Below are 17,053 nucleotides of genomic sequence, written 5' to 3'. Positions count from 1 at the left end.
TGGACGTGGAGTTTCTTCAATTCTGCATAGTTATTTTTGCTCTGAATCATTCAGCCATTTACTCTCCATTTTTATTGATTTGAAATGCATCCTTGGTGGAGCCAGATTCCACTTCAGTAATTTTGAAGTGACATATGTTGACATACGTACCCAGAAACTTATAATGATAAACCTGTAGTCACATGAATCTTCTACTTTTTGTCTTCTTTCAGGTGAATGGTGATATTCCCCCTCGGTTAAAAAAAAGTGCTCATGAAATCATCCTGGACTTCATCAGATCAAGACCTCCTTTAAATCCAGTATGTAATTTGACATATTCCCCTTGTTTGGAGAGCACATAATGAAGTATTCTCCTCTAGCCTATGATCTCTAGAACTCAGCTCTTAAAGGAGTATTTACACTGAGCTTTCATTCTCAGAATTATGAAGCCCAACCGTAAATTACATTCTTAATTCACAAAAAAGTACTTAAAATTATTCAATACAGGCTGTCTTAGGATATTTTAACTCAAACAACCTGAGTTATGGTGCAAAATCTGGCCAAATACCTCCTAGAATAACAGCTGAATATGATTCCAAGTAGTTCCTGGTGTGGGCTGCCCTCCCTGTTTACTTTATGTTACAAACACTTCACCTTGATTAAATTGTCGTTTTGATACTGTTTTACAGTAAATCCACCCTGCTGTACCTCCTCTTTTGTATTAATTATCTTCGTCTGTTGACGGGGTTCTTTCTAGTGACCATGGAATCAGGGTGTTCTGATCTGGTTTGAATGTTGGTTTGCGTTTCCTCTGTTCTACACTTACTTCCCCCCAGCTCCACAGCCAGTGCTCACCAAGGCCTCTCAAACCCCATGTGTGTTCAGTAACTAGAACAGGAATGGTGTTTCTTTCTCAGTTTGTGAACATCTAAAACATAATTAATGATCCCTCTTATAAATGTTTTTAAAATAAGGGAAAGAGGCCACGTAGGAAATAATTTTAAGGCCGGTCCTGGTGGAGCAGAAAGAGCATGGAGTCAGATGGGCCCGGATTTGCACACTAGCTACACAACCTAGTGGCCACATGTCTCTGAGAGAGTTGATCAGCCTCCCTGAGCCTGTATTTCCTCAACTATAGAACGAAGATAATACTCTAAGAAGGTTGTGATGACTTACTCAAAAACATTACTTTCAAAAACAATAATCATAATAGGTAATGTACAGCTTACATTTCAATGGATTGCCTGTCACAGTAGCACATAGGGAGCATGACTACAGCTGCAGCAAAGCTGACTCCTTAAAGTTACTGGAGCACATGTGACTGAACCACTGTGAAGTCCAGTAATCACCCTATTGCTTGAAAATGGTCTTTTATCAAGCAGTGTTGCAATCAGTAAAATATAATTTCATAATGTACTGTATGAGTGGACTTCAGTAAAAATTATTTAAGGAAAACTACTCAGGCAAGTCTCTATAGCCATTATATTTTTTCTAAGGCCTCAGCCAGAAAACTGAAGCCTACTCCACCGCGGCCACGGAGCCTCCATGAAAGGATCCTGGAAGAAATCAAAGCAGAAAGAAAGCTGCGGCCCGTGTCACCAGAGGAAACCAGACGCGGCAGGTTAGGTGAGTCCGGGGCGTCACTGGAAGACAGCACAGCAGCCCAGTGAGAGACTGCCGTCTGCAGGGCCCTCTCCCACTCACACACACACACACACACACACACACACCCTCACGCTGGAAGTCTATACTTGAGATTCATGGAATAGGAAATTATTGCCCCGTGATGCTGAGTGTAGGAGAGCACCACGCTGCATAGTGGACAGAGCTCTGGCAACCTCTAGGCTGTGGTTTTAGGACGGTCTCTTCACCTCTGTGAGCATCGATTTCTTCGTCAGCAGAAGGGGGATAAAAAGTCCTCTACACCTTCGTTATGACTTTCATTTAAGAATTAAATAGGATCATGGTCAAAATACTTTATAAATGATAATACATATACATGGATAAGTTATAACGTTTTAGAAATATAAGTGATACATAGTTTTACTTCAGGTTTCTGTTGTCTTAATTATGGTTTGAAGATATGGTATTATGTGATAAGAGACTCAATTATTACTGATATCACTTAACTTACTACTCACGTTCCTTTACATTTATTATGTTTAATTTTTTTTTATAAGCACACATTGATTTTCATTTAGAGCAAAACCATATTATAAAATGTAAACATTTTTGTTGATGCAGCTGTCCTCCAATTTGTAAGATTAAAGATGCCCAAAGAATTCAGGGAAACAGTCTCGTGGTGCCTGAACAGGACAGGAGCCAGCCCTGTGGCACTGTCTCCTGGTTCTCTCCTCCGACCTCTTCTGCCTCTTTCAAGCCCTGCTTAGTCGTCTGGTTTCTATCCCGGGCTCCCTCTCCCTGAGCAGCCACGTCCTCCTCCAGGGTTTGTTTCTGGTTTCCTCAGCTCCCACCCTACAGCGCAGGTTTCTCTGAAAGTTCAGACCCACACGTGCAGCCGTCTGCTGAGCAGGGCCTCCTTGCCCCTCACGCAGGACAAGCCCCGCAGCCAAGCGGTGACCTCGCCTGGTTTCTCCACCAACTGTCTCCTCCTGGTTCCCCATCTCAGAGCCCAGGACAGATTGCTCAGCATCACCTCTGACTCTTACCCAACAGCCAAGCCCTGTGGGTTTTACTTCTAGGTCTCTCTAGTCCTCCCCTCTCTGACCCAGGCTCTCCTCCGTCTGGTCAGTCACATCCACTTCAGCGGCTCTCCCTGCCTCCCATGACTCTCAGTCACTGCGTGATGTTCTTTTGTTTGACTTTTGGCCATTCTGTCACACTGTGGCCTCCGTGGCAGCAGGGCCCACGTCTGTCTTGTTGGTTGTTATGTCCTGGTCTCCACTGCAGGGACAGTGATGAAAAGTACTCCCAGAGGTGTTGAAATAATAGCACGTATCTTCCATGTACAGAGCTTCAGAGTGAGGGCAGGCTGTGTGAATTTATCTCTGTCTGATTTTTATGGCAGCAAGTGTTTCCCTTTAAAATGATGTTTAAAACAAATCCATATGAGCATTTACATAATAATAAGCCAGAACATATACATGAAGTAAATGGAGAGTTCTTATTCTGGGAGTCCTTGCATGAACCTAAGGATGGTCTGTGAATCCCTTGAAATATAACAAATTTGTATGTATTTCCTAAAGTGTATGTATGTGCATTTTCTGGAGAGGGGGTTCATAGCTTTGCTCAGATTCCTAAAGGGTCCACAGCCTCAAAGAATAAGAACCACTATGGAAAAATAAGGAAACGGTGTTATAGGACGGCTGCTTAAGACTGGATTTTTAAAAATTACTGTACCTTGAGAAGGAATAATGGGGTAATAGAAAAGATTTCAACAAAATTATAAGGCAAAACAAATATATTACCATGAGAAAAGTAAGCTTCATGATTTTCAGGAGAAAAGAGGAGGGATTATAAACTCCAGTGGAAGCACCAACAGGACAGAGAAAGGAACAAGACAGACGTAACGTGCTTGTGTGATTTGGATGGTATTTGACATACAGTTCCTTCATTTTTCCAAGTGTTTATTAAACAGCCGTGTCAGCTGTTGGAGTAGAGAGATGAGCAGTCAGAGTCCCTGCCCACAGGCACTGACAGAGGAAAGGCTCGGGGCAGCAGGTACATGTTCCCCCTGCAGCGCCGACAGCAGCCCGTCAGGGGCATGGGGGTGGCCGGGGCTGAGCGTTCAGGAAACCAGCAGTCCTTGTGGGTGGCAACGGGACACCGCACGTTGCATAGAAGGGGCATCACATGCCCTTGTCATATACATATTCTTCTGTTTCATTTTCAACAAGTTAGATGCTAACTAGCAGGAAATCTACTTTAGAATAATTAAATATCAATTTTCTGTATAGTATATCTTATTTTAACCTTATGAATTGGTGTTTCACAACAACCAGAATTGAGCTGTTATTGAAAGTGATTGTTCTATGAGAATCTTACTTTTAAAATTGATCTTGCATCTTAATTGGAAAGTAAGAGATTTGGGCTCTTCTTTCTGCAGACCTACATTGGTTCTTACTATAAAGTTTCCCTTGGGGAGTTTGGGTAAAGTTGGCAGAATTATCTTGAAGAAAAGTTCCCTAAATAGTTTTAAAACCTTACCCCTCCATGTAATTGCAAGTAGAAACCCACTGTAGAAATTGGGGAAATGTTTAAAGAAGAACTGTTACCCGTAGTTTCACCAGCAGAGGCATGCGCTGTGATGGAGCTTGTGCGTCGTGAGGTGGAGACAAGAGCTGTGTGCACAGTGTCTGATGTCCCCATGTAACGTTGTGTGGGGCAGGAACATCTTCCCACGTGGTTAAATATGCCCCACAGCATTATTTATAAGGATGTGATTACTAACACATGGCTAAGTTGTCTTTTACTCGCCTATTTCCCTATTGTTTTACAGGCTAGCTCCATTTTTTTCCTGTTAAGTCTGAAATTAGTATTCTTTTGCATCAGTCTTTGTTCATATCTTATCATTTTCTTTTTCCCAACACCTTTTCTGACATCTCATACTATGAGATTTGGGGTTGTAAATGTAAATTGTTCCTTTAAAAACATCTGCCAAAAGCATATGGAGAGATACTCTCATTCTGTTAAATTTGGGTGTTAGAACTGTATGCGGGCTGCCTCGGAAACATGAGCTGGGGGGACATTGTGCCTGACAAGCCTGTGGACCTGCGGTTCTCTCCTCTTCCGACCACACAGCCACTTGTCCTCCCTGACCTGGGGCATAGGATGGATGGGGCTACAGTGGAAATAGGTAATTCTCATTCTTATGAATACCCAAATTCATCAAACCTTGGTAATAACCTTTTTAAATCAACTTTATTGAGATATAATTTACCTGCCATAAAATTCACCCATTTAAAATATACAATTCAGTGTTTTTTAGTATATGGAATAAAATTTTTAAAACAAATGATTTCAACAGGAAAGAAATAAGTTTATTCATAGGAGATTATATTTATTTAACTTCTACTATGTGCTAAGCACTATTCTGAGCGCCTTTTTTTGTATGGAATCATTTAATTTTTATAACAATCCCATGAAATAGGCACTATTATTCCCATTTTACAGATGAAGTAACTGAAGCACAGAGAGGTTAAGTAACTTGCCCGGAATCACACTGCTAGTAAGTGGCAGAGCTGAGGTTCAAACTCAGGCTCTCTGGCTCCTGAGGCCTTGCTTCAACTGCCAGGTTACACTGCCTACAATAGACAATTAGTGATACTTTGTGATGCTGGTAGTACCTGAATGAGATTTTTGATAAGATGTTTCACCTGTATGCAGAAAGCCACATTTTCATCCTGAAATTAATTATTTAAGAATACATTTGTTGTTAAATTTTAAAGATTTTGTATGTTCCATAAAATCATGTTTTAAAACATGGCTAGTTTTTTCTTTTGAACTCTTTTATATTTAAGTATAAAGTCCTGTACTATGATTCTAAAATGTTTGTATCTTTAACATGCTTTCATTTTTAACATGTTCTTTAAAAGTTATTTGTTTTCTTTTATTGTTACTCCATTTCAAGTCTTAGTAATATAATTAAAACTAAGACTCATGGTTTTATTGTATTTCAGATTGTTATTCACTGCCTTCTGCCTTAAAGTGTGAAATGTGCCACCACAGGTCTTGAACCCTCCTCCCTTTTTCATCTTCCCTGTATATCCTAACAGCTGAATTATTTTCTTTTTATTGTTTGTTTTCTTTTTTCAGCAATGCGGCCACTTAGCATGTCTTACAGTTTTGACTTGTCAGGTAAAAAAAAAAAAGCACTTTCACACCTGACGTGGGTTTTGTGGTCTCTGTGAAATACATTTCATTCATCTGCTTGTTCAAACACGTCAAAAAAGAAAATTGAAAGGCTTCTTCTAGGCTGTGGTCAGTCAAATAAAACATTCTGTTTCTTTGAAAATAGTATACTTTTAAAAAATTAAAACTGTAATAAATCTGTTGCCTTGCAAGAGCCTGTGGAAGAGCCGTGACACTTGTGGTCATGGAACACAGTGCCCACCCCACCCCCAATCTCATAAAGCAGCGGTCAGAGTCTAACAGAATTCTGCCTTCAGAGCATAGAAAACACTTTCAAGAAACAAAGTTTTGACACTTCTTACTCTCTAAAGCACTCAGTTATTCAGGTAGCTGAACTCAGAACTGTCAGCTGCTTCAGAGGATGACTGCTCCTCAGTTGAGGGGCAAGAGCTATCTGCGTACCCAGTGCTGCTGTGCGTAGGGCCTTGTCACGCTGGTTCTTTGTGCTGATTAAGAGTCTAAAAACACATGAGCGTTGTAATGGCTTTGGTTGTAAAATATAATCATGTGTCCCGGGTTTGTAGGACACGTTTAGAGCCCTTCTGTTAAACAGACAGGGACTAATAGTGAAACAAGTAGCTATTAATGATTAAATTTGACCTGTAAAATCAGCCCCCCTTTTAAATTGAATTTTTAAATTATATATGAGCAAATTTTCAAAGCCAGCTTAGACCCAATAAAATGTTTTGCACGTTAGAATTTTAGACTTTGGAAGCTGCTGTTTTGAATGCAAAATGAGATAAGATATTGGAACTAGTATTTCCTTCCAGAATTTTCTTTTACACGCCATGGAACTGTTGGCATATCTTACATACAAATTCATATTTAAAGAGCCAGAGAGTTCTAGTATCATGTTCTGTCTGTGAATATTTACTGATTGTCTTCCAACTGCTAAAATAGTTCCCAACTGCTTTTTGAATTTCTATGTATATTTGTAGTTCTCTTAGGCATGACTAATATTTGCACTTTCAAGAAACTCAGATAAATATGTTATAGTCTTCACTTACTACTTCTGACTGACCACTGAGGAGCTTTTTCTATTTTCTTTATCCATTTGACAATCTTTATTTTATCAACGATTTGCAGAGTAACTTTGTAAAAAAAAAAAAAGCTTGGTCTGGAAAATAAACTCAGAAACGTTTGAGAACATGTGTGTTACTGCTAATCTCCAAAAGTTGGCAACACATACTAAGATCCATCTCTTCTAAATATCTACTAAAGATGTTCCTCCCTGGCGGGCTCTCTGGGAGTGGCCACTGCCTAAGCACACTGGCTGCTCTCTCCCGTGAAGTAGGCACAGGTGGCTGACCTGGATGGCGTGCATGCCCACACACATGTATGTAGGTGTGTTCGTGTCTTATAGGTTATATGATGGGTTCTTGTGTTGGGAAGAAAGCTCTTGGTGCTGAGCTTCTCAATGTAAAGGAGCAACAAAAATTTTTGATTTGCTTTCACTGCTTATTATTTGCCATAATTTATTTTGTACCTTAGTGTACTTTGCAATTTCCACACACTTCATTCTCGATTTCTTGTGTTTTCATTGTGTCATTTTGACTAACCAATTTAAATGTCCCAAATTATAAATGGAAAAGACTGATCTATTCTTCTAACCTAAATGCAAAGATCGGGATGCATTTCTTGTCTAAGTTGGGAAATTAGCTAACTAAGGAGTAAATATTTAAACGTGTAGTGTAGGTAATGCACGTAAGTGTAGAATAGGACACATTGAAGTATGTTCTGCTGCTCAGGTATGTTTTAGAAATATTAATTCTTAGTGGAAAATGTTAATCCAGTCAACATTAATTAAGGTAAGTATAATTTATTTTTCTGATGCAAATATTAAATATACAATCTTTATTTCAGCCATATTTCCTCCAACTAAATAAGGCAGCAGCCTGGGTGTATCTAACAGACATAATTATTACACTATGTAATAATAGAAGTTATTACATAAGGTATTTAATATCATGGTTGTGTGTTTTAGATTCTGAACCTGAGGCATGTGACTTCTAATGCTCTGTGTAGCATCTTAAATAGTTTGCTTACTTATAAATATCACCAGAAATTGTCTTATATAGAAGAAGTCTAAAGTCTTATCCAAGGGTTTGGTTTTCTCATCAGATACACTGAAGTGATAATGAGGATTCATTCATTTGAAGAGAAAAGTATAAGTAATCAAACTACTTAAAAATATCTCTTAAAAGTGTGTTCAACTGGGGCTTTTACAAATATGCAGTATTAGATAAAATCACACACAATATTTAGTCTTACATATGGAGATCATCCTGAAGCCTGACTGGAACATAACATATTCTTCTATTAATTCCATTTATCCGAAAGCTTTGAATTGAGTACTAGGTGTTTATTTCAGTAGTTTGAGTCAGTGAGCTCAAGTACAGTTACCAACCTCAGCAAAGTCTTCAGGCAGTTAGAGACCTATTGGGTAATTTCTCAGATCCCTTGCATTGAGAATGAAGTTAGCTCATGGCAGCCACTGTCACTTAACAGTGTTCCCTAAACTTCAGTGCAGATCTCACCCTCATGATTTTACCAGACTTAAGTGCCACCAGTACTGTTCAAACTTTTTAAATCTACCATAAATGACTTTTAAATTTTTCTTAAGCAAAAACATCCATAAAATCATGTATCTGATATAGTAATTATATTTTTTCTGAAACATTAAATATATAACCATTAAAACTGTGTTAATGTTCCTCCACACACCACTGGTGACTTCACCCTTAAGGAAACTCTGGCTTGGACCTGTGAGACCTGCCTGGAGAAGCTCACTGTGTCTCCAGGCAGAGCCTCAGTTGGGTGTGGATAGTTGGACCAGTTGGAGATACGTGTGCTTTTTCTTGGAAGACTGGCTGCCGCTACTGCATGAACCTCTGGAGGAAGTGTGTAAAAAATGTGTGCTATAGAATACGATTTTTCAAAAGATACTTCAAGACCATATTTAAACATTACCTTTTTTCTTGAATAGGAATTAATCAATTAGCCCAATCATTTCCTCCTTTGCTCTCTGGAAGACTTTTAAATTACGCTTGTAAGTGTGGCAGCCTACTGCTTTCTACACCTTATGAAAGGTTTATTTAAAGATTTTAACCTTTGTAATTTTGTAAAAACTTGCTGCTTTTGCCCTTTTGTCCCTTCAGCACACCCCATCCCCCAATCATATATTTGTTCTAGCTACTTAATACCTGGAGAGGTAGTAACAAAATTAACTCATGTGTTGTCAACACATGTGTTGTCAAGTTTTCTGTTAAACATTTTATGTAAAATGATAAATGATTTATGACAAGTCTGTCTTCTTCCTTTTTTCCTTTCCTCATTCCTTTCTTGCTCACTCAAACCCTTGTAGTTCACAGGGGCAGTTCTAGTTCTGGCCTTCTTGATATCTAAAAATATGCAGAAATTGTGAACATTAAGTTAGATATACATCATTTATAATAAATAATTCACATAATTCTTTTAAATAATGTCAAGGAAAGCTGTACTAGAACATACTTACATTCTGAATGTTATCTGGAAATCCACCTCTTCCACTTCAAGCATAAAACTATTACATGTTGGGGGGAGCTACTATAAATAGAACATTCTTGTATTTTATAGTTACTTCAGGTACAACGCTTCCCCCCACCCCCCACAAACAAGCATTAATCCTGATTTTTCAGTGCCCAGCATACCCTTTACCCCCAACCATGGGAGTTTCACAGACTGCTCTATGGGCAAAAACCAGGTTATGGGCTGGTCTGTGAGTTAAATCATGCAGGGACTGCTTTTTCTCACTTTTAAATACTCTAATTTAGTAGTTATTAAAATTATTAGTTATTGAAATACTGAAGAAAATTAGTTCCACTTGCATTGGAAGATTACAGGCTCCACTACAAAAAAAGGTGGCCTTTTAGAATCAGTACCGACAAGGATTCCAGTGTCAGCTGTGCCGCGCTGGCTGTGTGACTGGCTGAATCACCCTTAGCCTTGGTTCACTCACTTACAAATGGAGATAAAAGTCAGTGTTAATAATTGCTAACATTTACTGTGCACTGCCTTTATTACACACTAAAGTATTTTATATGCAGTTGTTAACTTATTTAATCCTCACAACAAGCCCATTTCTGTTGTTAGCCCCATTTTACAGTTGAGGAATGAAAGTTTAAGTAACTTGCTCAAGGTCAAACAACTAGAGCTAGACTTTGAATCCAGACCATCTGCATCTTAACTATACTGTATACTCTAAAGTTTACACGTTATGCTACATACTCTTATTCTGTACTCTGTTCACTGTACTCCATACTGTATGCTCTGTGTTCTGTAGTCTGTACTCCATGCTCTGTGCTGCCACATTTCTTTCACTGCCTTCCCATCCAGATTTGAGCTTTGGATAATCAAAACCAGCTTTATCAGAGGAAATGTATCTCAGAGTCTTTGTGTTCATGTTTATATGCATATAGATTATTAGCTATTTTTACTTTAAAATAAAACCACTTTCAGATACTACAGCCATATGTGCATGCCATCACTCTGATCTGTAGATCACTAGCTCTTTAGAGGCTAAAAGGAAAGTTAGCCTCTCTGGGCCTCTGGAAAATAGAGAAGTTGGAGTCAGTTATCTGTAGTATTTCTTCTAGCTCTAAATTTTTATCTACAAATGTGAATATATAATTATTCATTTAAAGGTTTCCTTTATTTGAATCTGACAGTTAATGTCAACGCAAGTGTTGTATAGGCATAGGTGTTACTGTGTCTAGCCTCTGTGTTGTATTTGCATGACATAGAAATGCTGTATCACCTCGGGTGTGATTCCAAGTGCAGGTACTTGGAACAGTGTGTTTGGTTCACTGACTACCTTTCTGTGCTCAAGAAAAGGTAAGCTTTCACCTTTGTTTTACCAGAGGTAGCTACCCCTGAATCTCCAAAGAATGTCCTGGAATCATCGATGGTGAATGGAGGTTTAACGTCACAATCAAAAGAAAATGGGGCAGGTGCCGTACAGCAGGTGCCTGTGCAGCGGAAGAAACTCCTCAAAGCCCCAACTCTGGCCGAGCTGGACAGCTCTGACTCGGAGGTGAGGCCCCACGGCCCCCCATGTCCCGATTCGGGGTCAGGAGGCGAGCGCCCTCCGACCGGTCCTCGTGTTGCTCCAGCTGTTACTTAATCTCTTCCCATTTTTCAGTCAATTAAAGTTAGGTTTAAAATTCATTCATTTAGCAGGAAATGAAACAGTGGATTACTTACTGTTATTTAATAAAGGCCAATATAGTGGCTGTAGTTTATAGAATAACTTGTGACATACATACATAGTCTTAGATTACAGTGGGGTTAAAATAAGTCAATAGTTTTCAAACCTATATTTTCTTAAATATGTTTCCCTTTGTTTTGGGGAAGGAAAAAGAAAAACATCTTCATAGATTCTTCCCTCTCTAGAACACACACACACACACACACACACAAACACACACACACACACACACACCCATACTGAATCTTCTTCTTTATGTAATAGTAACACCAAAAGACAAGTCCCCCAACACTGTGCCCATGCCCTGCGGATCCTTCCTGTTCCTGACGTGGGTGCTCCCAGATCTCTGCAAGCCTCTGTCCGCAGTGTCACTATTGTATGTCTCCACTACCCGACCCTCAAAGTCATCTTATATAAAATGAAATGATTTCCCCGCCCCCTGCCAAACCATGCCACACACCGCAGGCTTCTAGTCTCCTGTCTGCTGTCTCGGTTGCTGGCTCCATTCTCTCCTCATTCATCCAGGTTAGAACTTGAGGGGTTATTCTCTCATAACGCCCTCACCGGTCTCCACACCTTATCCAGCAATATCAGTAATAACAATTTTGCCACTAAATGTTTTTCAAACTTCAAGAATAGTAAAGAAGTATTCTTATTACTGCCCAATTCAGTGCATGCGCTCTCTTATCAGTCATATCTTATCTTCCTTCTTCCTAGCTTCCCTGATTCCATCTTGCAAATACCACGAGGGTCTTTGTCTTTGAAACCTTTTGAAGGCTTCCTGCCACTTACAGGACTAAGCTCCTGTCCCTGAAGAAGCTGCGTCAGAGCCTGCGCCATCTGGTGCCTGCAGCATCACTCTGCTTCAGTTTACCCTTCAGCCCCACTGGGTCCCTTGCTCTTTCCTGCTCACTCCCTGTTGCTCCGCTCTGTGCATCTGCGTGCAGCCTACACCCAGCTCCTCTCCGATTCCATAATAACCCTCTGATCCGTCTGTTGTGTTAGAGCACTTGACCCTTTGTAATATAATTATCCATTTTTTTCTCTCTCTCACCAAGTGCAAGCTCCCAGGAGGGAAGGTACGGAATTCACCTTATATTCCCAGGTCCTGATCCCCAGCAGACACTCACATATTTAAAGAAATTCATGCTAACCTGTGAGAACAACAGTTTAAATTAAAAGAAGATCTAGTGGTTAGCCACTAGAACTGTGATAATTGAAATGCAAATTATATTAAATAAATTTAAAACTCAGTTAATTGAGTTCTCACGTGTGGCTGGAGGTGACCAAGGTGGACGGTGCTGACACCAGTGCCGCCCTTGCAGAGTCTGCTGGGAGCACCTGTGTCCGGTGCAGCGAGCGCGCCATCCTGTGTCCAGGACCCCCTTCCTGTCCTTTCTTCGTCCTTCACTGCCCTGAGCTAGAATGCCCAGGCCATGAGGAGGGCAGTGGGCGGCCTCTGCAGTTGTCTTAGTTTTCCTCTTTGTGAAAATATTGTGCTGATGCCCTAAATCCAAATCTTGAGATGATTTGCTAGACACAATTCTCTTAATCAGAGCGAGGCTGTGTTTGCGTGCCTGCCCATTAGTTAGAAAGGGGGTGTGAAATACGGTGCTGAGAAGTGTTGAGCCTGGTCTTTGGCTGCTGGTCCAGGCCTGGGCAGTCATGGCTCCCATGATTGGAAGTAAGGTGGGGATCTCTGATTTCTGGAACAGAGGGAATGGTCCTGGGCCAGGACTGGAGCAAGCACACCCCTCTGTCCTCTTCCCTTACAGCTGATGCTCTAAAGTACTAAGGAGGGGCAGGGCAAAGATGCTGAATGTGAGAATGCCTTACATTCCTTTTTTTTTTAAACTTCTGAATATAGATTTTTTTTTTTTTTTTTTTTTTTTTTTGCGGTACGCGAGCCTCTCACTGCTGTGGCCTCTCCTGTTGCAGAGCACAGGCTCCGGACGCGCAGGCTCAGCGGCCATGGCTCACGGGCCCAGCTGCTCTGTGGCATGTGGGATCTTCCCAGACCGGGGCACGAACCCGCGTCCCCTGCATCGGCAGGCAGACTCTCAACCACTGCGCCACCAGGGAAGCCCTGAATATAGAATTTTAAAACTTCTAAATATGTTCAAACTTTGAAATTTAGAAAACACAGATGAGCAGAAGCCTTTAATTTTAAACAGCTATATTTCAAACTTGGGCTTTGTGATAATCAAAGTTTCAGTAGAGGTTTTTTTGTTTTGTTTTTTGGTGCCCTCTCTGAGGCTCCGTAGGGTTTCTTTTGATGAAACTCAGCTTTAATTTAATTGTGGTAGATTAGTTGTGTTCATCCTAAAAAGCTTTCTTAACGTTAGCCTCTTTAAGATTATCTACCGACTGGTTGAAGCCAACTCAGAAAAATGCCTCTTGTAAAAGCCTGACAATTATCCGATGTTTCTATAGACATGAATGAAGCACCTTGAAACTCAAGCCGGGTTTCCTTACAGTGTGAGTTAGCGAGGAACGTGCCGTGGGCTCTGGCTCTGCTTTGTGGACAGGACACGAAGACAGGTCCCTTTGTGTCAGCCTCCACCATGTCCTCCATCTGAGGTCTCCTGCAGCTCCAGAATGTGGCAGTCCTGCCCATAAATATGAAAGCGGAAAAGAGGCTGAGGAGTCCTGCCTTCTCTAAATTGATGGATGGGTGTTCTTTTCCCCACCTTAATGGATTCCTGATGTCAGGGAATTCCTAAACCAAGATTGATTTATCTCTGGTCCTATTTGCTCACTTATAAAAATGGCCACAGATACTAAGACAGATATATCCCACATCACATTGCACAGTGTCTTCATTCACATTTTATAATAATGTTTTTTCACACTTTTTTCTTTAACTCTTCTCCTATTTTTCCTTTTCGCCAACTTCTTTTTTTCCAATGCCTCTCCATTTTTTCCATTCAAATATTTACCAGATGCCTTCAGTAAGCAGTAAAGGGACAGCAGTGCGATAGGCTTTGTCCCCTTGCTCATAATCCAAATGGGAAATAAGAAACATACACTGAGTCATTACACGTGTTTGGTGAGTGCTCGCGGCCTGCCAGGCACCTTTTGAGCCACCCGTGTGTGATGCCACCAGGGGGCCGGGGGCTGGAGAAGCCTCAGGGAGAGGGAGGACCTGGGCTGAGGAGTCAGGCGAGGAGAGCAGTGGGCAGAGGGCTTCTGCTGTTTGTGGCACGTGCCAGGCCAGGTCACAGCCGGTCTCCTGTTTCTCCCCTACTGGCCTGGACTTCCCCTGGGGGCGGAGGAGCGGACTGACCCTGCCTCTCTCACTTGTCTAAAGCATTCCTGGTGGAGGTTGCACAGGAACAAAGACTAATACTCAGGCCTGTAGTGGGAGGACAGTGGAGGCCAAATAAAGAAAAAGCTCAGAAAAGGCTGGTCTTACTCTTTTCTTCCATCCCCTCAATTTTATTACCACTTCCCCATTTTTCCTGCTTCCCTCCCATTTACTGAGTGGCTTCCAAAATTTTTTTTTAAGGACCAAAACTTTTCCTTCACATCAAAGCTGTAGAAGTACAAGGCGGGTCAACTAGAAATGGAGGCGGGGCTAGGCCCTGCTCTCCACTTCCTACCCCACCACCTCCCCATCTTCATGCCTTTTCCATTCTCAGAGGAAGTGTCCCCTAGGAAGTCCCAGCATGCCTGACACTGAGCTCGTCCCTCTGCGGACGGGGCACCGTACTCACTCCTGGAGGAAGTGCTTCTGTGCACGATCACACGTCTCCTGCTGGCCTTGCAGTCTCTCCACCGGAGGTTTTTCCCTCAGGTTTAAGAAATACCTTCCAGGGGAATTCTCTGGTGGTCCAGTGGTTAGGACTGCAGGCTCTCACTGCTGGGGGCCTCGGTTCAATCCCTGGTTGGGGAACTAAGATCCTACAAGCCATGCAGCACGGCCAAAAACAAAAATAAAAACAGACCAAAAAAACCCTTCCAGCCACCAGAATACCGAGTGTATGGTGAACTCATTCGTACATGATCTCATTTAATTTTCTCTTCCACAGAGACTTCATACTAAGAGGTAACTGCCACCATTCCAGGGTAGCAGCTCTGCTCACCTCTGCAGACATATTTCATTTGACTCCATTGTGCACCAGAAAGTTCCTGTTGCCCCTTGCTGTCTTTGAGGTTAACTTAAAGTTGGGCCCAAATTATCACAAAGAGCAGGTTCCTGTCTAAATATTCCCCATTGAGTAGTGAATTTCCCTGTAAAGAGTCAATATATTATTATAAGTCAGATATTCTTATGAAATGGATATTAATGGATTATTTACTTTATCAACATAAACTCAGCTGCTTTATGTAGAAAGAAAAACTCCTTAATCCTGTTCAGAGCCATGAGATGATGACTTGCCCTCAGTCTTCTTAATGCCGTGCGTCCTTTGTTCCTTCAAGGAAATGCATTTTCTTCCTTTCTGTAAAGTGAGACCTCCAGTTGCAGAACCAGTAAAGGGATTTTTTTTCTCTTAGATTTACCCAGCAGCTTTGTGCATTTAAATTATAATAGTTAAATAATCAGCATTAACTACAAGCTTGAATTGATGTCCTTAAAAGTTTCTAGTTGTGAAACTGGGCTATTGGTAGTGACCCAGAGACTTTATACCCTGCTTGAGGCCGTAGGAATAGGTTATCTAATCTGCCATTTTGCCAGAACTGGAACTAACCCATGCTTTTTACTTAACAAAATATTATGAACATTTTCCCATCTGATTAATCCTTTTTCAACATGATGCCAAATAGCTGTGTGGTATTCTGTCATAATAATTTGCCATATTATATTTAACCAGTCCCCTGTTTTTGAACATTTAAGCTGTTACCAGTTTTCTGTTATTATAAATAACAATAATATTGTGAACATCCTTATGATACATTTTTGCTTTGAATTATTTTTCAGGATATTTCTAGAAGAATGTTTGCTAGGTGAAAGAATGTACATATTTATAGCTTTTGATACATATTGCCAAGTTCCTTAAAGAAAGCTCTAATATCTACTTTTTATTGAGCCAACTCTATGTATACTTTAGGTATTATAAATTGATCAGACCCTAGAAGTAGCTACGATCCTTATATAAAAGATAAGGAAACAAGACACACAGAAAGGTGTTGTCTTTGAACTAAGATTGTTAAAGAGTAAATTATAGAGACGGATTTGAAACCCAAGTCTAACTCCAAAATCTGCATATCTCATAAACTTTGTAGTATTCCAACTAGCAGTATATGAGAATGCTTGAATTTAAAATAACTTAAACTGGAAAGGGGCTTAGAAATCTTGTTCAACGTCATTACTTTTCAGTGAGAAAACTGAGCCTCTAGTAGAGATAGAGACCAACTTTAGAAAGACAACTTTTCAGTAGCAGAATCCCTGCTAAACCAGACCTCCCAACACCAGATCTTTTTCCATCACTTTTTTTTTCTCTTCCTAAAACTCTAAACCTCAGTGTTTCTTGCTTATCTTTAATAACCTCTGCTAGCCTGTCCCAGGTAACGTTTTAAAAGTCAAGATAAGCTTTGATTGGAGCTATATCAAAGCTTTCAGTAGGAAAACTAAGCAAAGGAGCTGTATCTATGCCTTCACTGGGATTCTTTTCAGGAAGAAGGAGACTTACCTTCCTGTTAAGTGAGTTAGGTGCCAGGCTGGCATCTGAGACAATTCTGGCAGCCTTCAGTGACAGCGCCACCCCGGGAGCAAAGCTGCGGGACTTCTGACAGTGACCTCATTGCATCCAGGACCTGATTAAGAGTCACTGATCAGGACATAGAACTAGAAAAGGCCTAACTTAGTGTCAAGAACTAGAAAAGGCCTAACTTAGTGTCAGAGACTAGTAACTTGGATCAGACAATATGCAGACAATAAGCAAATTTCAGAAACGGCTGTAGAAAAGACTAATGTTAAGAGATGTCAGAGACCCATTGAAAGACCTCAGCCAGGCA

At 40.8% G+C, this 17,053-nt stretch overlaps 1 protein-coding gene across 1 annotated transcript in view; it reads left to right on the top strand.

Annotated features, from left to right (window-relative positions):
* SPIRE1 (spire type actin nucleation factor 1) overlaps positions 1-17,053 on the top strand; it is a 204,692-nt gene that overhangs the window by 168,900 nt on the left and 18,739 nt on the right. Inside the window, exons 8-11 of the mRNA XM_065889479.1 lie at positions 213-299; positions 1,476-1,605; positions 5,755-5,796; positions 10,749-10,921. Of these exons, the coding sequence (XP_065745551.1) occupies positions 213-299; positions 1,476-1,605; positions 5,755-5,796; positions 10,749-10,921 (432 nt within the window). The remainder of the gene's footprint in view (positions 1-212; positions 300-1,475; positions 1,606-5,754; positions 5,797-10,748; positions 10,922-17,053) is intronic.

This window comes from Phocoena phocoena, chromosome 13 (genome assembly GCF_963924675.1).
Source record: "Phocoena phocoena chromosome 13, mPhoPho1.1, whole genome shotgun sequence".
NCBI lineage: Eukaryota > Metazoa > Chordata > Mammalia > Artiodactyla > Phocoenidae > Phocoena > Phocoena phocoena.
This window is presented reverse-complemented; position numbering and strand designations above follow the sequence as displayed.